This window comes from Phytophthora infestans, genomic scaffold, assembly GCF_000142945.1.
Source record: "Phytophthora infestans T30-4 supercont1.4 genomic scaffold, whole genome shotgun sequence".
Lineage (NCBI taxonomy): Eukaryota > Oomycota > Peronosporomycetes > Peronosporales > Peronosporaceae > Phytophthora > Phytophthora infestans.
Window position 1 is genome coordinate 3,996,438 of NW_003303755.1, and position 12,547 is coordinate 4,008,984.

A 12,547-nucleotide genomic window follows, 5' to 3' on the forward strand; every position below is an offset into this window, starting at 1 on the left:
GGACACGCGGGCGGCGTCATGTTCCTGCCGTGGATCTCCAAGTGCGAGCTGGTGCCGGTCTCTGCCGACTCCTACGTGCTTAAGGTGCATTCTGCCTCCCATGAATGCTTAAAACTCCACCTTTCTGGCTCTAACTCTATTGTCAAACTTGTAGAAATTCTCAGACAAATGTCAGCGCGGAATGTGCTCCATGATCGTGGGCTACCTCACAGAGGAGAACGTGGACACGCAATCGGTTCTACCTAGTGGACACCACATTCGCTGGGCTATGGAGGTGCTGGGTCACTCATTTGCGTTGCCCATGGAGGACTCGGACGTCATTCAAGGCTCACTGGGAATTTACCAGCGTTGGCTCGGAGTGGACGACGAAACTCTGACAGCTAAAGGCGGCAAAAGCAAGGATCACAGACCGCCTTGCATGCAGAAAGTTGAACAGACCTTTATTCAGGATATGCTGGGCCAGATGACGCTGCTTTTCGAAGAGCGCCCTAACAACGGCGTCCCCAGTGGAAGCAGCGAGACCAACATGGCTACACACGTAGCTCTGTGCACCAAGTAAGTCTGCTCTCTTTTTTTATTGCTTGTGTGTGTTTGATATATATTTTCTGTTGCTATTGACAGAGTTTTAGAGACTTTTGATGCTCTGATGAAGCATCGTGGAGCTCAGCTTTCCAACTCGACGTGGGATCGCTTGATCCGCTTGATTCTCGGTGCGGCGGATGGATTGCTGCATAATCTACGCAATCAACTGGGCAACCAGTTATGTGGACAGCTTGTGAGGATCCTGTTTAAAGTATATTTACGATCACTGCCACAGTGCGGACCCAGGGGAGAGTTGTGGAGTCTATTACAGAAGTTTTGTCGGCGGTGGATTCATCGCGCGTTGGTTATCGAGCAGTGGAACGCTGTCACCCTGGGACTTACACGCAGTCTGATGAAGCAGATCCACGACCGGAACGCGTCGAAAGAGATCGAGATCATCTGGGCCGACAACCGACAGCCGTCCAAGTTCGAGTTGGAGAGCCCCACGCTTGCCTACGCTTGGTACCGTCTGCTTCGCGTGATCGGCCACCCTTCTGCCATTTTTGACCCGGACGTGTATCTCGCTGCTGTAAAAGGAGTTAGTCGACTTGCTGATGAACTTGCACGCATTGAAAAGGTGCCACGCGTGCAGTGGGAGCACGTGCTGGGTGCGCTTAACCAGACCCCGAACCGTGACAGCCCAGTGTTCCAAGGAGTACAGAATGGTGATGGAGATGCGTCGGAAGATTTGTCTACAACCACACCGACGACTACAGATCAACCACGAGCTCCGCCTGATGTCAACACAATCTTGAGGCTGCTTGGACCGTGGCTGTTTGACGCCTGTTTGACCCGCAAACCGCGCTTTGCTGCAGGTCGTAGCGAAGCTCTTCGGTGTCTTGGAAAGCTCTTGTGTCATTACTCTAACGGCCGCTCCAAACGTGTCAACTGGGCGTACAGTGTGCGCAGTTTGATGGCTTTACAGAACGCATTACTCGACGACGACGACCGTATCGCAGCTTCTGCAGTGTACAACTGGTCTAATGTGTTCACTTTGTACGGGAACCACACCCTTCGTGGCGCAGGCGTTGTTGCGGGGCCATTCCACAAGGCTGTCGAGCGTGTGTTCCGTGCTGCGGAGCGTAAGGATTCGTCTTCAAGTACGAAGGCCGATGGGCGACGTGGGGGAGATCCCTTTTTCGTTCAGGATGATCAGCATATTGGTGGGATCCCAATTGTACTGCTACGACGTGCAAGTATCGAGGCCTGCAGCTCGCTTCTGACTATCCATGCTCACGTCCCGCGTAATCTGATCAAGGAGGCCGAGAAGGAGATCGTGGCGCCTTCGATGGCAGACATTCCAGGACTGTATTCGACTTTGCCCAAGTACACCAGCTCGAACGTCGTTGCCTTGCTCATGACAGCTATCAAGACGGAGACCGACCCCACCAACCAGCAGATGATGATGTGGATCATGACTGTGGCCATCCAGCAGGAGGCTGCTTTCTGGACGAGCGGCTTGGCTTCTAGTCGTAACTCGCAGGTACCTTTCACGATTTTGCTGATTTGCTCCATAATCAGCAAGTCGCAGAAGTACAAGCCACCGGTGCTGTTCACTGCGTTCGAATGTTTGCGCCACTTGTCGCTGGTGTGTGAAGAAGTGTTCTTTCACCACGCAAACTCCGTTGTTCACTTGGTGAACGCCTGCTGCGATTTTATCAGCAACAGCGCGCCTATTCTGCGGTCAAGAACGGCACCGTTTTATCTGGATAGCCTCATGGCTGCAGCGTACCACTGCATCATCGAGTGGATCGTCGCCGCGCCTCTTTTGCTGAGCAAACAACAAGTCATTGCCAAGATCATCACAACCATCGTGGACGGCAACGAACGGTTCCAGTCGTTGTCTCCTAATACCACGAACATGGCCGTCCGCGAGGCTGCTCGGAAGTTGGTGAACATGCTGATGAAGCATCATGTGTCGCACACCACCAATGCAGGGTCTATCGGCACTCACTCGTCGGGTTTAACGGAGAAGGTAAGACTAAATTACGCCTGGGATGGCGTTGAAGCTTGCGATACTGAGCTGTTTTACTTTGTTTCTTTGTTACAGTCGGTACTTACACAGTTTTGCGAGCTCAATGACTCGACTGACATCTATCGCCATTGCCGGTTCTTCTCAGTCAACAAGAATTCCATTCTCACGGTTATCGAGAAACCAGCGAATGCTACACAAGCCGGTGAAGCGATCTTGATCATGCGAGACTCAACCGGCCGTTATGTCTGGCGCTCTAAGCCTCGACACCGGGATGGGCCTCGCCCCAAGAGCATTGCTGACTTTGAGAACTTCTGTGAAGATTCTCGACGGGACAGTGACTTTGATTCCGATGCTAACACTCATGACGACAGCGATGACGAAGATTATCAAAGTGACGAGGAGGCACGGGTGGAAGACCCTTTGCTTACGGCGATCCGCGACACTCATGCCAAGACTCCAATGACAAGCTGGCGTTCGTCACCGTCTGGTGAGGTTGACACGGACTCGGACCCCACGAAGGTGTTAACTGGCGAGGGTAACTCTGGAATGAGCACCATAGAGCGTAAAGCACAGGCCGGTCGTGATGATGGTCGTGGTACTCAGGACGCCGTTTTCATGAGTCTGCTCGTGGCACAAAGCCAAGAGGATAAGCTTGCGTCTCAGCCAAAGGGGTCTGCACGTGGTGTCAAGTGCTATAAGCCGACGCCACCGGAGAAGGACGCTGCACTGCAAACGTGGGAAGTTTCTCGAAGAATGATGAGTGAACTGAGTTTCCTGTCGGTGCGCAACTGGGGCTCAGTCTTTGCGATGGATGCAACTGTGACTACCGATTTCCTCCGTGACCTGGAGACTCTGGACAAGCTTCCTGAGCGCGAGACTTTTGATTTTTCTGTTGCGTATGCATTCACTGGCACGTCTCGAGGCGGTTACGATCAGATTCACTTGGCGACGTCGACGGATGTGCGTGCTGGCTACGTCGAGCTTTCAAAAGACTATCGACTGTTCCTCTCTTCGATTGGTGAACAAGTCGAAGAGCACGATCACACTGGACACTCTGGCTTCGATGCTGAACTCGTGAAGGGCCGGATGCTTTACTATTCCCACTATAGTCACGAGGCTTGCATCTACGTACCAACACTGCTGTTGGACGGAGAGGAGGACAGTGACAGCGACAGTGACAGTGATGCTGAAGACACGGAAGGGGCGAATGCAAGAGCGCAATTCCAGCACGCCAATGTACTTATTGTTTGGAACGAATGCCAGCAGACGTACCGTCCAGGCAGCGTCTTGTGGGATGCAGTATTTAAGCTGCCGATGCCGACGTCGGGTGTGGTACTAATCATTGACCCACTGGGCAACGACCTCTACTGCGTGCACGTGAGTCACGAGTCATCCCCGCTATTCAACCAACGTGACGTTATTGCAAACCAAGAGGATTATGTGGACGAAGCCGACGTGTACACTAGCCGTGTGTTGGGCCCATTGCTAGACGGTATGGTCATCAACGGTGCTTGGCTGGCTCCTTTAGTGCGTCAAACAGCCATCAACGCTGCCATTCTTTCGCGGTCGTTCCTGCGATACCAACACGACATTGGCGCAGTGTCGTCTTCACCTGTGGGTGCAGAGGCCAACCGCAGCAAGGTGATCTCATCGTTTGTTGAGAAACACTTGCGTCCGAAGCTTCCTGGCGAGTTCTATGGTGACTTGTTCGCAGATCTTACCAGCGAGAGCTAAAACCACGCTCTCCTAAGAGGTGATGTCAATGTGTCAGGAGTCCTGTTTTACTCGTTTGATTTTGGATTTGTTTGGCAGCTTTTCTTGTTTTAGAGGGTTGTGTGCTGAACATAGAACGAGAACTGAGCTCACCCGCGTTCTCTTCCTGTCGATGAAGTGCTATGTTTAGGTAAAAACGACCGGACCCCGCAAAATGAAGACACCAGTCTACGTTCAGTACCTCAGTAGAGACTGCCTCTCAGTCGTGCTGGTAGTCCATGAAGGCCGTCACGAGGAGCTCGTTTCTGTTCTCACGATCTCCCTCTAAGAAGCTGGAAGCAGAAGAAGACGAGCGTCTGCACGTACAAACTGGAACTGGAGAGGCTGCTGGACAAGATGAGAACGAGCTGAGCATTCGTGGTGCCGAATTGAGCGACGTTGCAGCACCTAACGTTGAAGTGCCGAGCGAACGTAAGATCGAGGGGTTTCTGGTGTTTCGCAAGCGCATGCGTCAACGACGGTATTGTATTTTACAAGGTGACACGTTGCTTGTGTTCAAGACCAAGCCGGGCGATGCAATGTCACCTAGTGCCCCGAAGAAACAGATTAGTGTGGTTGGTGTCAAGGATGCGATGGAGCTTGAAGCGAGCGTACGAGTAGCGCTGCTCGGGGCATCGGTCAGCTACGACAACACGCTTGTTATCAGCTCGCACAAGTCGAAACTGGTTGTGGTTGAAGCCGACACTCTCACCGAGAAGGAGCGCTGGTTGCACGCTTTGTCTACAATCCACGTCAACTGTGGCGACAGCGAGAAGACTTTCTTCGAGTCTATTTTGTCGGCGGATACCTTCGGTGCCCACATGGCTGTAGCATTGCTGCACAAGTATCGCTCCAATACGGTGGCAACAGAACTGGTGCTGGATCGCTTGGCTTCCTACGCAGAGAAAAATGTCGACGATGTCGAGTTCTACATCCAACAGATCGTCCATCTGACCGTCAATACCGAACTGGTAGCAACGGATAAGTTGGTGAATCTGCTTCTCTCGATCTGCCGGGCGAAAGCGTACGTCGAACACCTCGGCAACTGCATTCACTTGGCCTTGCAGCTCTTCTGGCTTCTGGAAGCCAAGATCGCCGACCATGATCCGAAGACGTACAATTTGTGCGCCAAGCTCCTCATGTCCATTGAAGCTAAAGTCGTCAATCAGCAATTTGAAGTGCCCAGCACGCAGACGGCAGAAGATGTCACTCGACGACTCATGGATATCCCTCAGATGATGGATAAATTGGAGCAAGTGTCTGTCGAAGAGGAAGGAGAAGCTCACGGCAAGGACGAGGAATTGGCATCAGCTCAACTCGAGACAGGAAGTGCACCCATGACGCCTAGCAAGTCGGCAAGTCAGCCTGCACTGCTTTTGCAGTGGATGGAGAAGGAGCGTAAGAAGCGCTACAAGTATTTCCACGAGCAGCGAGACTTCGTGAAGGCACTTACAGATATTTCGGAACGCATGCGCGCAGTTGACCCACCCCAGAACCGTAAGAAGCTTCTTCCTGGAGAGCTGAAAGCGCTGGTGGTCCCAGACATGGCGTACATACCTCTCGGTCGTGTGTCGGATTCGTTTTGTCGCATTACTCGTGTACTCACTGACGAAGGCACAGTATTCTCTACCCACAGTCGAGCGCCGTGCTTGCTCTGCTTCGAGGTGATCGAAGACCAAGTCAACTCTGCTGGTCAACGCAAACTCTCAACAGAACTGAAGAATCCTAGTGACATGCTCCGTAAATCCGCATCGGACCCAGGTCTGACCAGCCTAGAAGCTGAAGTTGCCCGTCTCGTCAAAAAAATTGCCATTAATGGGCAACTTATCTGTGTTGAGAACGCGTTAAGTCCCCATGAGAACGAGGACGATGGCGCTGATACTGAAGGTAACCGTGACGATATCGACGCGACTGACAGCGTTGAGGCGCCTGTTTTCCCTTTGCAAAGTGGCTTGAATTCTCCAACAACCACAGTGACGTCCGACGATTCAATGGACTCGACGTCTGAGCTGAGCAGAGAAGACTCGCAGCAGCTGAATGTCATTCGCGGATACTCCAAAACAGCATACGAAATGGGTCTCTCCAAGCTGCTCAGTGCAAGCGAGGTCTTTGGTGAAGGCTGGGAAGCGAAGAAGGAGCGGATTCGCGCATCATCGCCGCATGGCCATTTACCCGGATGGAACGTCATCTCACTGGTAAGCAAACTAACTACATATATACTCTACATGTAGTTCCTCACGTGAGCATTGACTCTTATCCTGTTGTGTAGATCTCCAAGAGCAACGATGATATTCGACAGGAGGTTTTCGCGATGCAGCTGATCACCACGTTCCAGAACATATTCCACGAGAGCGGTCTTCCATTGTGGCTACGTCCGTATCGAATAGTGTCCACGGGTCGTACCAGCGGCTTGCTCGAGACGATCACAGATGCGCAGTCGTTGGATGGCCTCAAAAAGAGGGGCGACTACGCAGGCTTGCGAGCTCACTTCGAGAGAACGTATGATGTTGGTGATGCCTTCAAGAAGGCCCAGCGTAACTTCTTGCACAGTCTCGCTGCCTACTCCGTGGTGTGCTACTTGTTGCAGATCAAAGACCGTCACAATGGAAACATCATGCTGGATACAGAAGGCCACCTCGTGCACATTGACTTCGGCTTCATGCTCGGCATTGCTCCAGGCGGCAACTGGAGCTTTGAGACGGCGCCTTTCAAGTTAACCAAAGAGATGGTGGCAGTGCTAGGTGGCGTGTCGTCCCCACTATTCGGCGAGTTTGTGCAGCTGGTGGCGTTAGGATTACTAGCAGCTCAGCGTCAGTCTGATCGAGTCGTGGCGCTGGTCGAGATTATGATGCACAACTCAACCTTCCCATGTTTTCAGGGACGTGACGTGTCTCGAGATCTACAGAAGCTTCGCAATCGCTTTCTGCTTCAGTTCTCCACCGAGAAAACAGTCAAAGCGGTCGTCAAGATGATTCGTGTGAGCTACAAGAACAAGTGGACGAAGCGCTACGATCAGTTCCAGAAGATCACGAACGGCATCGTACCGTAGGATTCATGTGCATCAGCTTCACCAATTACTACTTCCTCTGGTCGGAAATGATCACGCGAAGTTAGTATGATAGGTCTTTCAACTGTTCAATCCTCGATAGAAATTTGAAAAACCTATCATACTAACTGACACGTCTTTCAACTGCTCTATCCCCGATAGGAATGCTCTTCAGTTTGTCACGTACTTCGTCTCGATTCTTCCGCTTTCTGCCGCTGTTCTTCTTAAGCCGGTTAAGTCACTCACCCCTACGACACCAGCCGTCATTGCAGAGCTGTACAGCTCCAATTAACTTCACGGTGTCCGGAAGTCGGCTCATAAGAACATCAAACGCTTCACGGGGTAGTTCTCTGTTGTTGCTGATCTTTAGAAGCTCGTCAATGACGGCTTTTGCGCTCGTTGTCGATAAGGTTGGACTTCGGCATGTTTATAGAAGAAGAAACAGCGTAGCGCAGGCGTGGCGGGTCGCACTCCAGGCGAGGCTTGAAACCTTGAGAGCTAAAACTGAAATTGCAGAGGCTATAGAAGTCCGTTCTGCGCACAACCGGTGGCTTTAAAAAGAGGAGGTGCAGGGCTTCCGTTTGGTCCAATCAGATGCCGTATTGGATAAATAGAGCTGAAGCGATTGGTCATTTTGTCAGTTTCGCGTGATCATTTCCGACCAGAGGAAGTATTTGATCGAGTCTCCTCGCGTGTTACGACCTCATCTTCTTTGCTGGATTGTTGTTTTCCACTTTAGGATCGTAGTCGAATTGAGAGAGGCTGAGATCTTCCATGTTGTATTGAGCGTTCGCATGAGCTTGGACCGTCGAAGGTTGCTCTGTCTTGACGATTGTTGGAGGGTAGTTCGACGTCATCATCCGCGGCGGAGGTGGCGCATTCGACGATATCCAACGCTGCGGCTGCGGGCGGAACGGACTTGACGAAGCGCTTGCCGTTGCTGTCGAAGGAGAAGCTATATATCCAGAACTCATACTTTTGCTCGCAGCCGTTTGCATTGTTGGATTCCTTGAACTGGCAGTGGAAAGTCCCTGGGTTTGCTGTTGCATGGATGAATTGTAATTCGTTGGTTGAGGGTTACGCAGGACTTGGGGCGGCTTCCACTGCTGTGGTTGTTGTGGTTGACGCTGTTGTTGTTGGTGCGGTTGGATCGATTGCTGGGGCGTCTGTGGTCGTTGCTGTTGGATCGGTTGACGCTCTTGTTGCTGATTTTGTTGATGTTGCACAGGCTGATGAGGCTGCTGCTGGTTTGGTGGTGGTCGAGGTCCATTCTGCACTTCAGGTTGCTGCTGCATCGGCTGCTGAACGTTCGGCTGCTGTTGAAAAGCCTGCGGCGGTCGTTGTTGCTGCGCTACTTGCTGAGCCTGGGGCTGCTGGTTCTGTGGTGGTGGTTGAAGTCCACTTGGCGCGCTAGTCTGCCTATTTGGCCCCAAAGGTACTGCGCCACCGCCACTCTGAACCTGTTGCTGTTGTTGCTGTCCTGGTAGAATCACGTTTGGTGCCGCCGCCAGCGGAGCCATGGGTTTGTTCGAATTGACGTCCTTGATATGGTCTTTGTCATAGCAAGAGTTGCCCAGGTACTCTCCAAACAACCTCAATGCTCTCTTTCTCGCATCTGAAATGCTTGCTTTTTTGGACTGTTCCAATGCCGCTCCCAGATCTCTTTGTCCGTCCGACGTGCCAAAGCCAACGTCTTCATGACTTGTGCCATCCTTCAGCTCAATGCGCACCAGCGAGCTGTACCCGATGCTCCAGCGATCGCCCTTCTTCTCCTTCTACACACACCATTAACTGTTCAGCACTCCACAAACCACACTTACAGCCCCGACTTCACGTACGTATTCCTCCTTACACTCGACAATGTGACATGACCACCCGTTGAAGCCGAATGCGCGATTGGCCAATTCGATGGCTTTGCAACTCTCAATGTACGTCAATTTCCGACCACCGGGTCCGGGTCTGCGGGCCAGACTGTCCTTACCCAATTTCTGGTGGAGAAAGGCGTTGACGCTCTGTTGCTCCTGTTCTCCGAAGACCACACGCCCGAAGCGCGCCGCGCTGCCGCCTGTAAGTGGAGCCAGCAGAGCTGCAGCAACTTGCTGAGCCACAACCGTCGCCACCGTCGGCTGCATGTCGTCAGGCTCGGGCTTCACGTCCTTCACGTCCGACATTTCGCACAGCCTCCGCTTCATCTTTTGAATGCGGGCGCCAACTGCAACTTTTTGAATTTAAAGTTCGTTTTTGTGCGCCACACTAAATCGGGCACGTACATAGACGTGTCTTTCAACACACGTGGCATTTGCTTCGCGTTTTAGCCAATACCACGTTGTCATCTGTATCATTGGATAAAAAGCCGTCTATCGCGATCTGTCGAACGCCGCGTGGCCCGCACCCTACCCGTAGTCATTCCCTCGTTTTCCCCACAGCTCGGACACACACGCACTCGCAACTGTAGCAGCAATGTCGGACGTCAACGCACTCGTGTTCCAGCCGCTGAACCAGTTCTTCAAGAACTCGCTGCACCTGATTAAGAAGTGCAACAAGCCCGACCGGAAAGGTGCGTTCTAGTTGCTTTATTCCGCAGTAATAAACCCCAGAATCGGTTAGCTGACCTTTTCTTTTGCCCTTCTGTAGAATTCGCCCGTATCGCTGGCGCCACGTCCGTGGGTTTCCTCATGATGGGCTTCATTGGATTCTTCGTGAAGCTCGTGCACATCCCTATCAACAACATTCTCGTGGGTGGCAGTGCTTAGTCCCGCAGTCTACTGCTCAGTTTAATATGTCGACCAGCTTCAGAGCCCGCGTCGATAACTCAATAGACAGTAGCTTTATGTACACAACTGTCTAACTGTCGATCCAATTATTGCCAATAAATCACGCAATATTTGTCGCTACGGTGCATGAAGCGTCGCGATGGAGCTGCTTGATGACACGACTCCTGAGCAGCAAGCTAGAGCCGCGAGGCTCGAGAGCACGCGACTGTGCCACGTAAACGGCAATCCGCTGACTCCCAGAGCCTTCGCCGTAGACCAGAAGCTGCGACGCGCTGCACCTCGAGGCATCGATGTGCGTAGCCTAAAGAATTGTCAAGTTTAATCCTATTGAGCTTCTTGTTCTGCTGGTAGAGCTTCTTGGGAGCTGGAGATCGCGCGTTCTTGAGTCGGAGTTCAATAGACGGTTGTCTACCAACTGCGCAGACCAGCGGAGGATTGTTGCCACTTCAACGTGCCATCGAGTTGGGGGATGTCCAGACCCTGGAGCACGCGTTGATGAACGGAGATGGCAACGCACTCACCAGCGCGTGCAATGCATTCGGAGAGACGCTGCTGCATACAGCAGTGCTCCATCAACAGCTTGAAGCTGTGCGATTGCTGCTCCATCACGGCGCTTCTCCTCTCTCGAAGCTTCCGGACAATCTGAACCTTCCAGCGGCCGAGTCGACACTGGAGAGCACAGCGCCACGCACCTCCAACTTCCGCTACAGTCGCATGCTCGAAGCCTCGGAGGCCACCCCACTACATTACGCCTGTTCTACGGGCCACGTTGACATCCTTAAGTTGCTGTTATCAGTCGCGTCGCCTCTGGATGACATTCCGAAGCGTTGGCGACCTGGCAGTTTGTTGCTATGGGCAATCACAAGCGCTCAGTCAGATATAGTGAAGTTTCTGGGGCTTCAAAGTCGTCTAGAAGCTGATTGCTTTGACGAAGACGGGAACAACTCGGTGGCGATTGCAGCGCTTGTGCTTGGCACTCCGGAGACTCCGGAACGGCTCGCAACACTCAAGACAATCCTCAAGTTGCTGCTACGACGCGAACCTGAAGATGGCGGCGCCGATGTGAACCACAAGAACATGTATGGCCTCACAGCGCTCGATGTGGCCGAGACAGCAGCCTCCAAGCTGATTTTAACGCAACTCGGCGCTTCAACCGCTCGTATTGTGCCTGTGGAACGAGTTCTCCGTTGGGATCGCAATAGATTCCGCGACGAGATCGAGTACTTACCTCCTCCTGGACGTCGTCGTGTTATGCTTCGAGACCAAACGAACAAGCAAGACAACTAATCAATTCTTTGCCGATAAGAACAACCGTTTAGGAGACGAAAGTCTCCGCTTCTTCTTCTTCTTTGGCTTGTCAGCTGCAAGTTTTCGCAGTCTTTTGACTTCTTGCTGTGCTACAAAGTCGTCCAAGCTCTTGACGACGTCCATATTTTCAGCGATACGAGCGAACATCATCGGTGTAAACCCGTAGCAATCCTCCACATCAATACGAGCACGACGTGTCAGCAGATACTCCACAAGGTCTGGATAACCCTTGAAGCACGCGATGTGGAGTGGCGTCCAGCCCATTGCGTCTCGGCGATTCACATCAGCTCTGGACACTTCGACAAGTTGCGCGACGATCTCAAGATACCCACGTACAGAGGCCCAATGCAGAGGTGTGAAGCCTTCACGGTCTGCAAGTTCAGTATCGGCCCCAGCTTTAAGAAGACGTCGGAACAGAGCTTTGTTGCCCATGATGATGGCGTTGTGGATTGGAGCTAGCAGAGAGACATCGTCTTGTTGGTTCACATCTGCTCCACGATCAATCAAGAGACGAGCAATAGCCTCGTGTTGCTGCTGGATGGCAATGTTGAGCGCTAGTTGACCGGTCACGAAGTCGCGCATGTTGACATCAGCTCGCTGCAGTAAGTGCGTATGGACCTGAAGGATATCGCCGTCCCATACAGCTTCAGGTAACGAGCTCACTACACAGGGAAGCCACAGGAAATGACGACGAAGAATCAATCGGGACAGTGACTGACAATTCCAGCGCATTCGAACACGAAGTTGGTAGCCCGGTCGTGACTTTAATGTCATTCGTTCTCGGATATTCGCGACAGCTTCTTGTCGACGCTCGAAATCCTCCTGGACGTAACCTAAATGTACGAGATCGATACGAGGCCCGTCAGTCCAAGCACGGCCAATCTGCTTTTGTTGCGTGATTCTTAAGCCATTGCCGCTATCTTCCGGTCGAGGAGGCTTTGGACGCACTGGAGGAATCACGTACGACGCTGCTACACCTGCCAGCACTTTGACGGAATTACTTGGCGTTTTTGACATTTTCTTCGTGGAATTTGAATGATTTTGCTCATTGTCGTCGTCACTCTCATCGGATTCAGTACCTTCTTCACTCTCTTCTTCTTCTTCATCCTG

At 52.3% G+C, this 12,547-nt stretch overlaps 5 protein-coding genes across 5 annotated transcripts; 3 read left to right on the forward strand and 2 right to left on the reverse strand.

The window, feature by feature from the left end:
- Positions 1–18: 18 nt before the first annotated feature.
- On the forward strand, positions 19–4,382 carry PITG_03903 (uncharacterized protein; the record flags this gene model as incomplete). Its single annotated transcript, XM_002906892.1, has 4 exons — positions 19–84; positions 155–555; positions 622–2,557; positions 2,633–4,382. The coding sequence occupies 4 exons, from the start codon at positions 19–21 to the stop codon at positions 4,289–4,291; spliced, it is 4,062 nt and encodes a 1,353-aa protein (XP_002906938.1).
- Positions 4,383–4,548: 166 nt separating this feature from the next.
- Positions 4,549–7,851, forward strand: PITG_03904 (phosphatidylinositol kinase (PIK-H2); the record flags this gene model as incomplete). The annotated part of the gene is made up of 2 exons (XM_002906893.1): positions 4,549–6,504; positions 6,579–7,851. The coding sequence occupies 2 exons, from the start codon at positions 4,549–4,551 to the stop codon at positions 7,356–7,358; spliced, it is 2,736 nt and encodes a 911-aa protein (XP_002906939.1).
- Positions 7,852–9,142: 1,291 nt separating this feature from the next.
- On the reverse strand, positions 9,143–9,547 carry PITG_03905 (uncharacterized protein; the record flags this gene model as incomplete). Its single annotated transcript, XM_002906894.1, has 1 exon — positions 9,143–9,547. The coding sequence occupies one exon, from the start codon at positions 9,545–9,547 to the stop codon at positions 9,143–9,145; it is 405 nt and encodes a 134-aa protein (XP_002906940.1).
- A 268-nt stretch (positions 9,548–9,815) lies between these two features.
- On the forward strand, positions 9,816–11,416 carry PITG_03906 (Type II (General) Secretory Pathway (IISP) Family; the record flags this gene model as incomplete). The annotated part of the gene is made up of 4 exons (XM_002906895.1): positions 9,816–9,912; positions 9,990–10,090; positions 10,302–10,421; positions 10,481–11,416. The coding sequence occupies 4 exons, from the start codon at positions 9,816–9,818 to the stop codon at positions 11,414–11,416; spliced, it is 1,254 nt and encodes a 417-aa protein (XP_002906941.1).
- Positions 11,417–12,454, reverse strand: PITG_03907 (uncharacterized protein; the record flags this gene model as incomplete). The annotated part of the gene is made up of 2 exons (XM_002906896.1): positions 11,417–12,353; positions 12,402–12,454. 2 exons carry the CDS (start codon positions 12,452–12,454, stop codon positions 11,417–11,419), a joined length of 990 nt encoding a protein of 329 aa, XP_002906942.1.
- Positions 12,455–12,547: the final 93 nt, after the last annotated feature.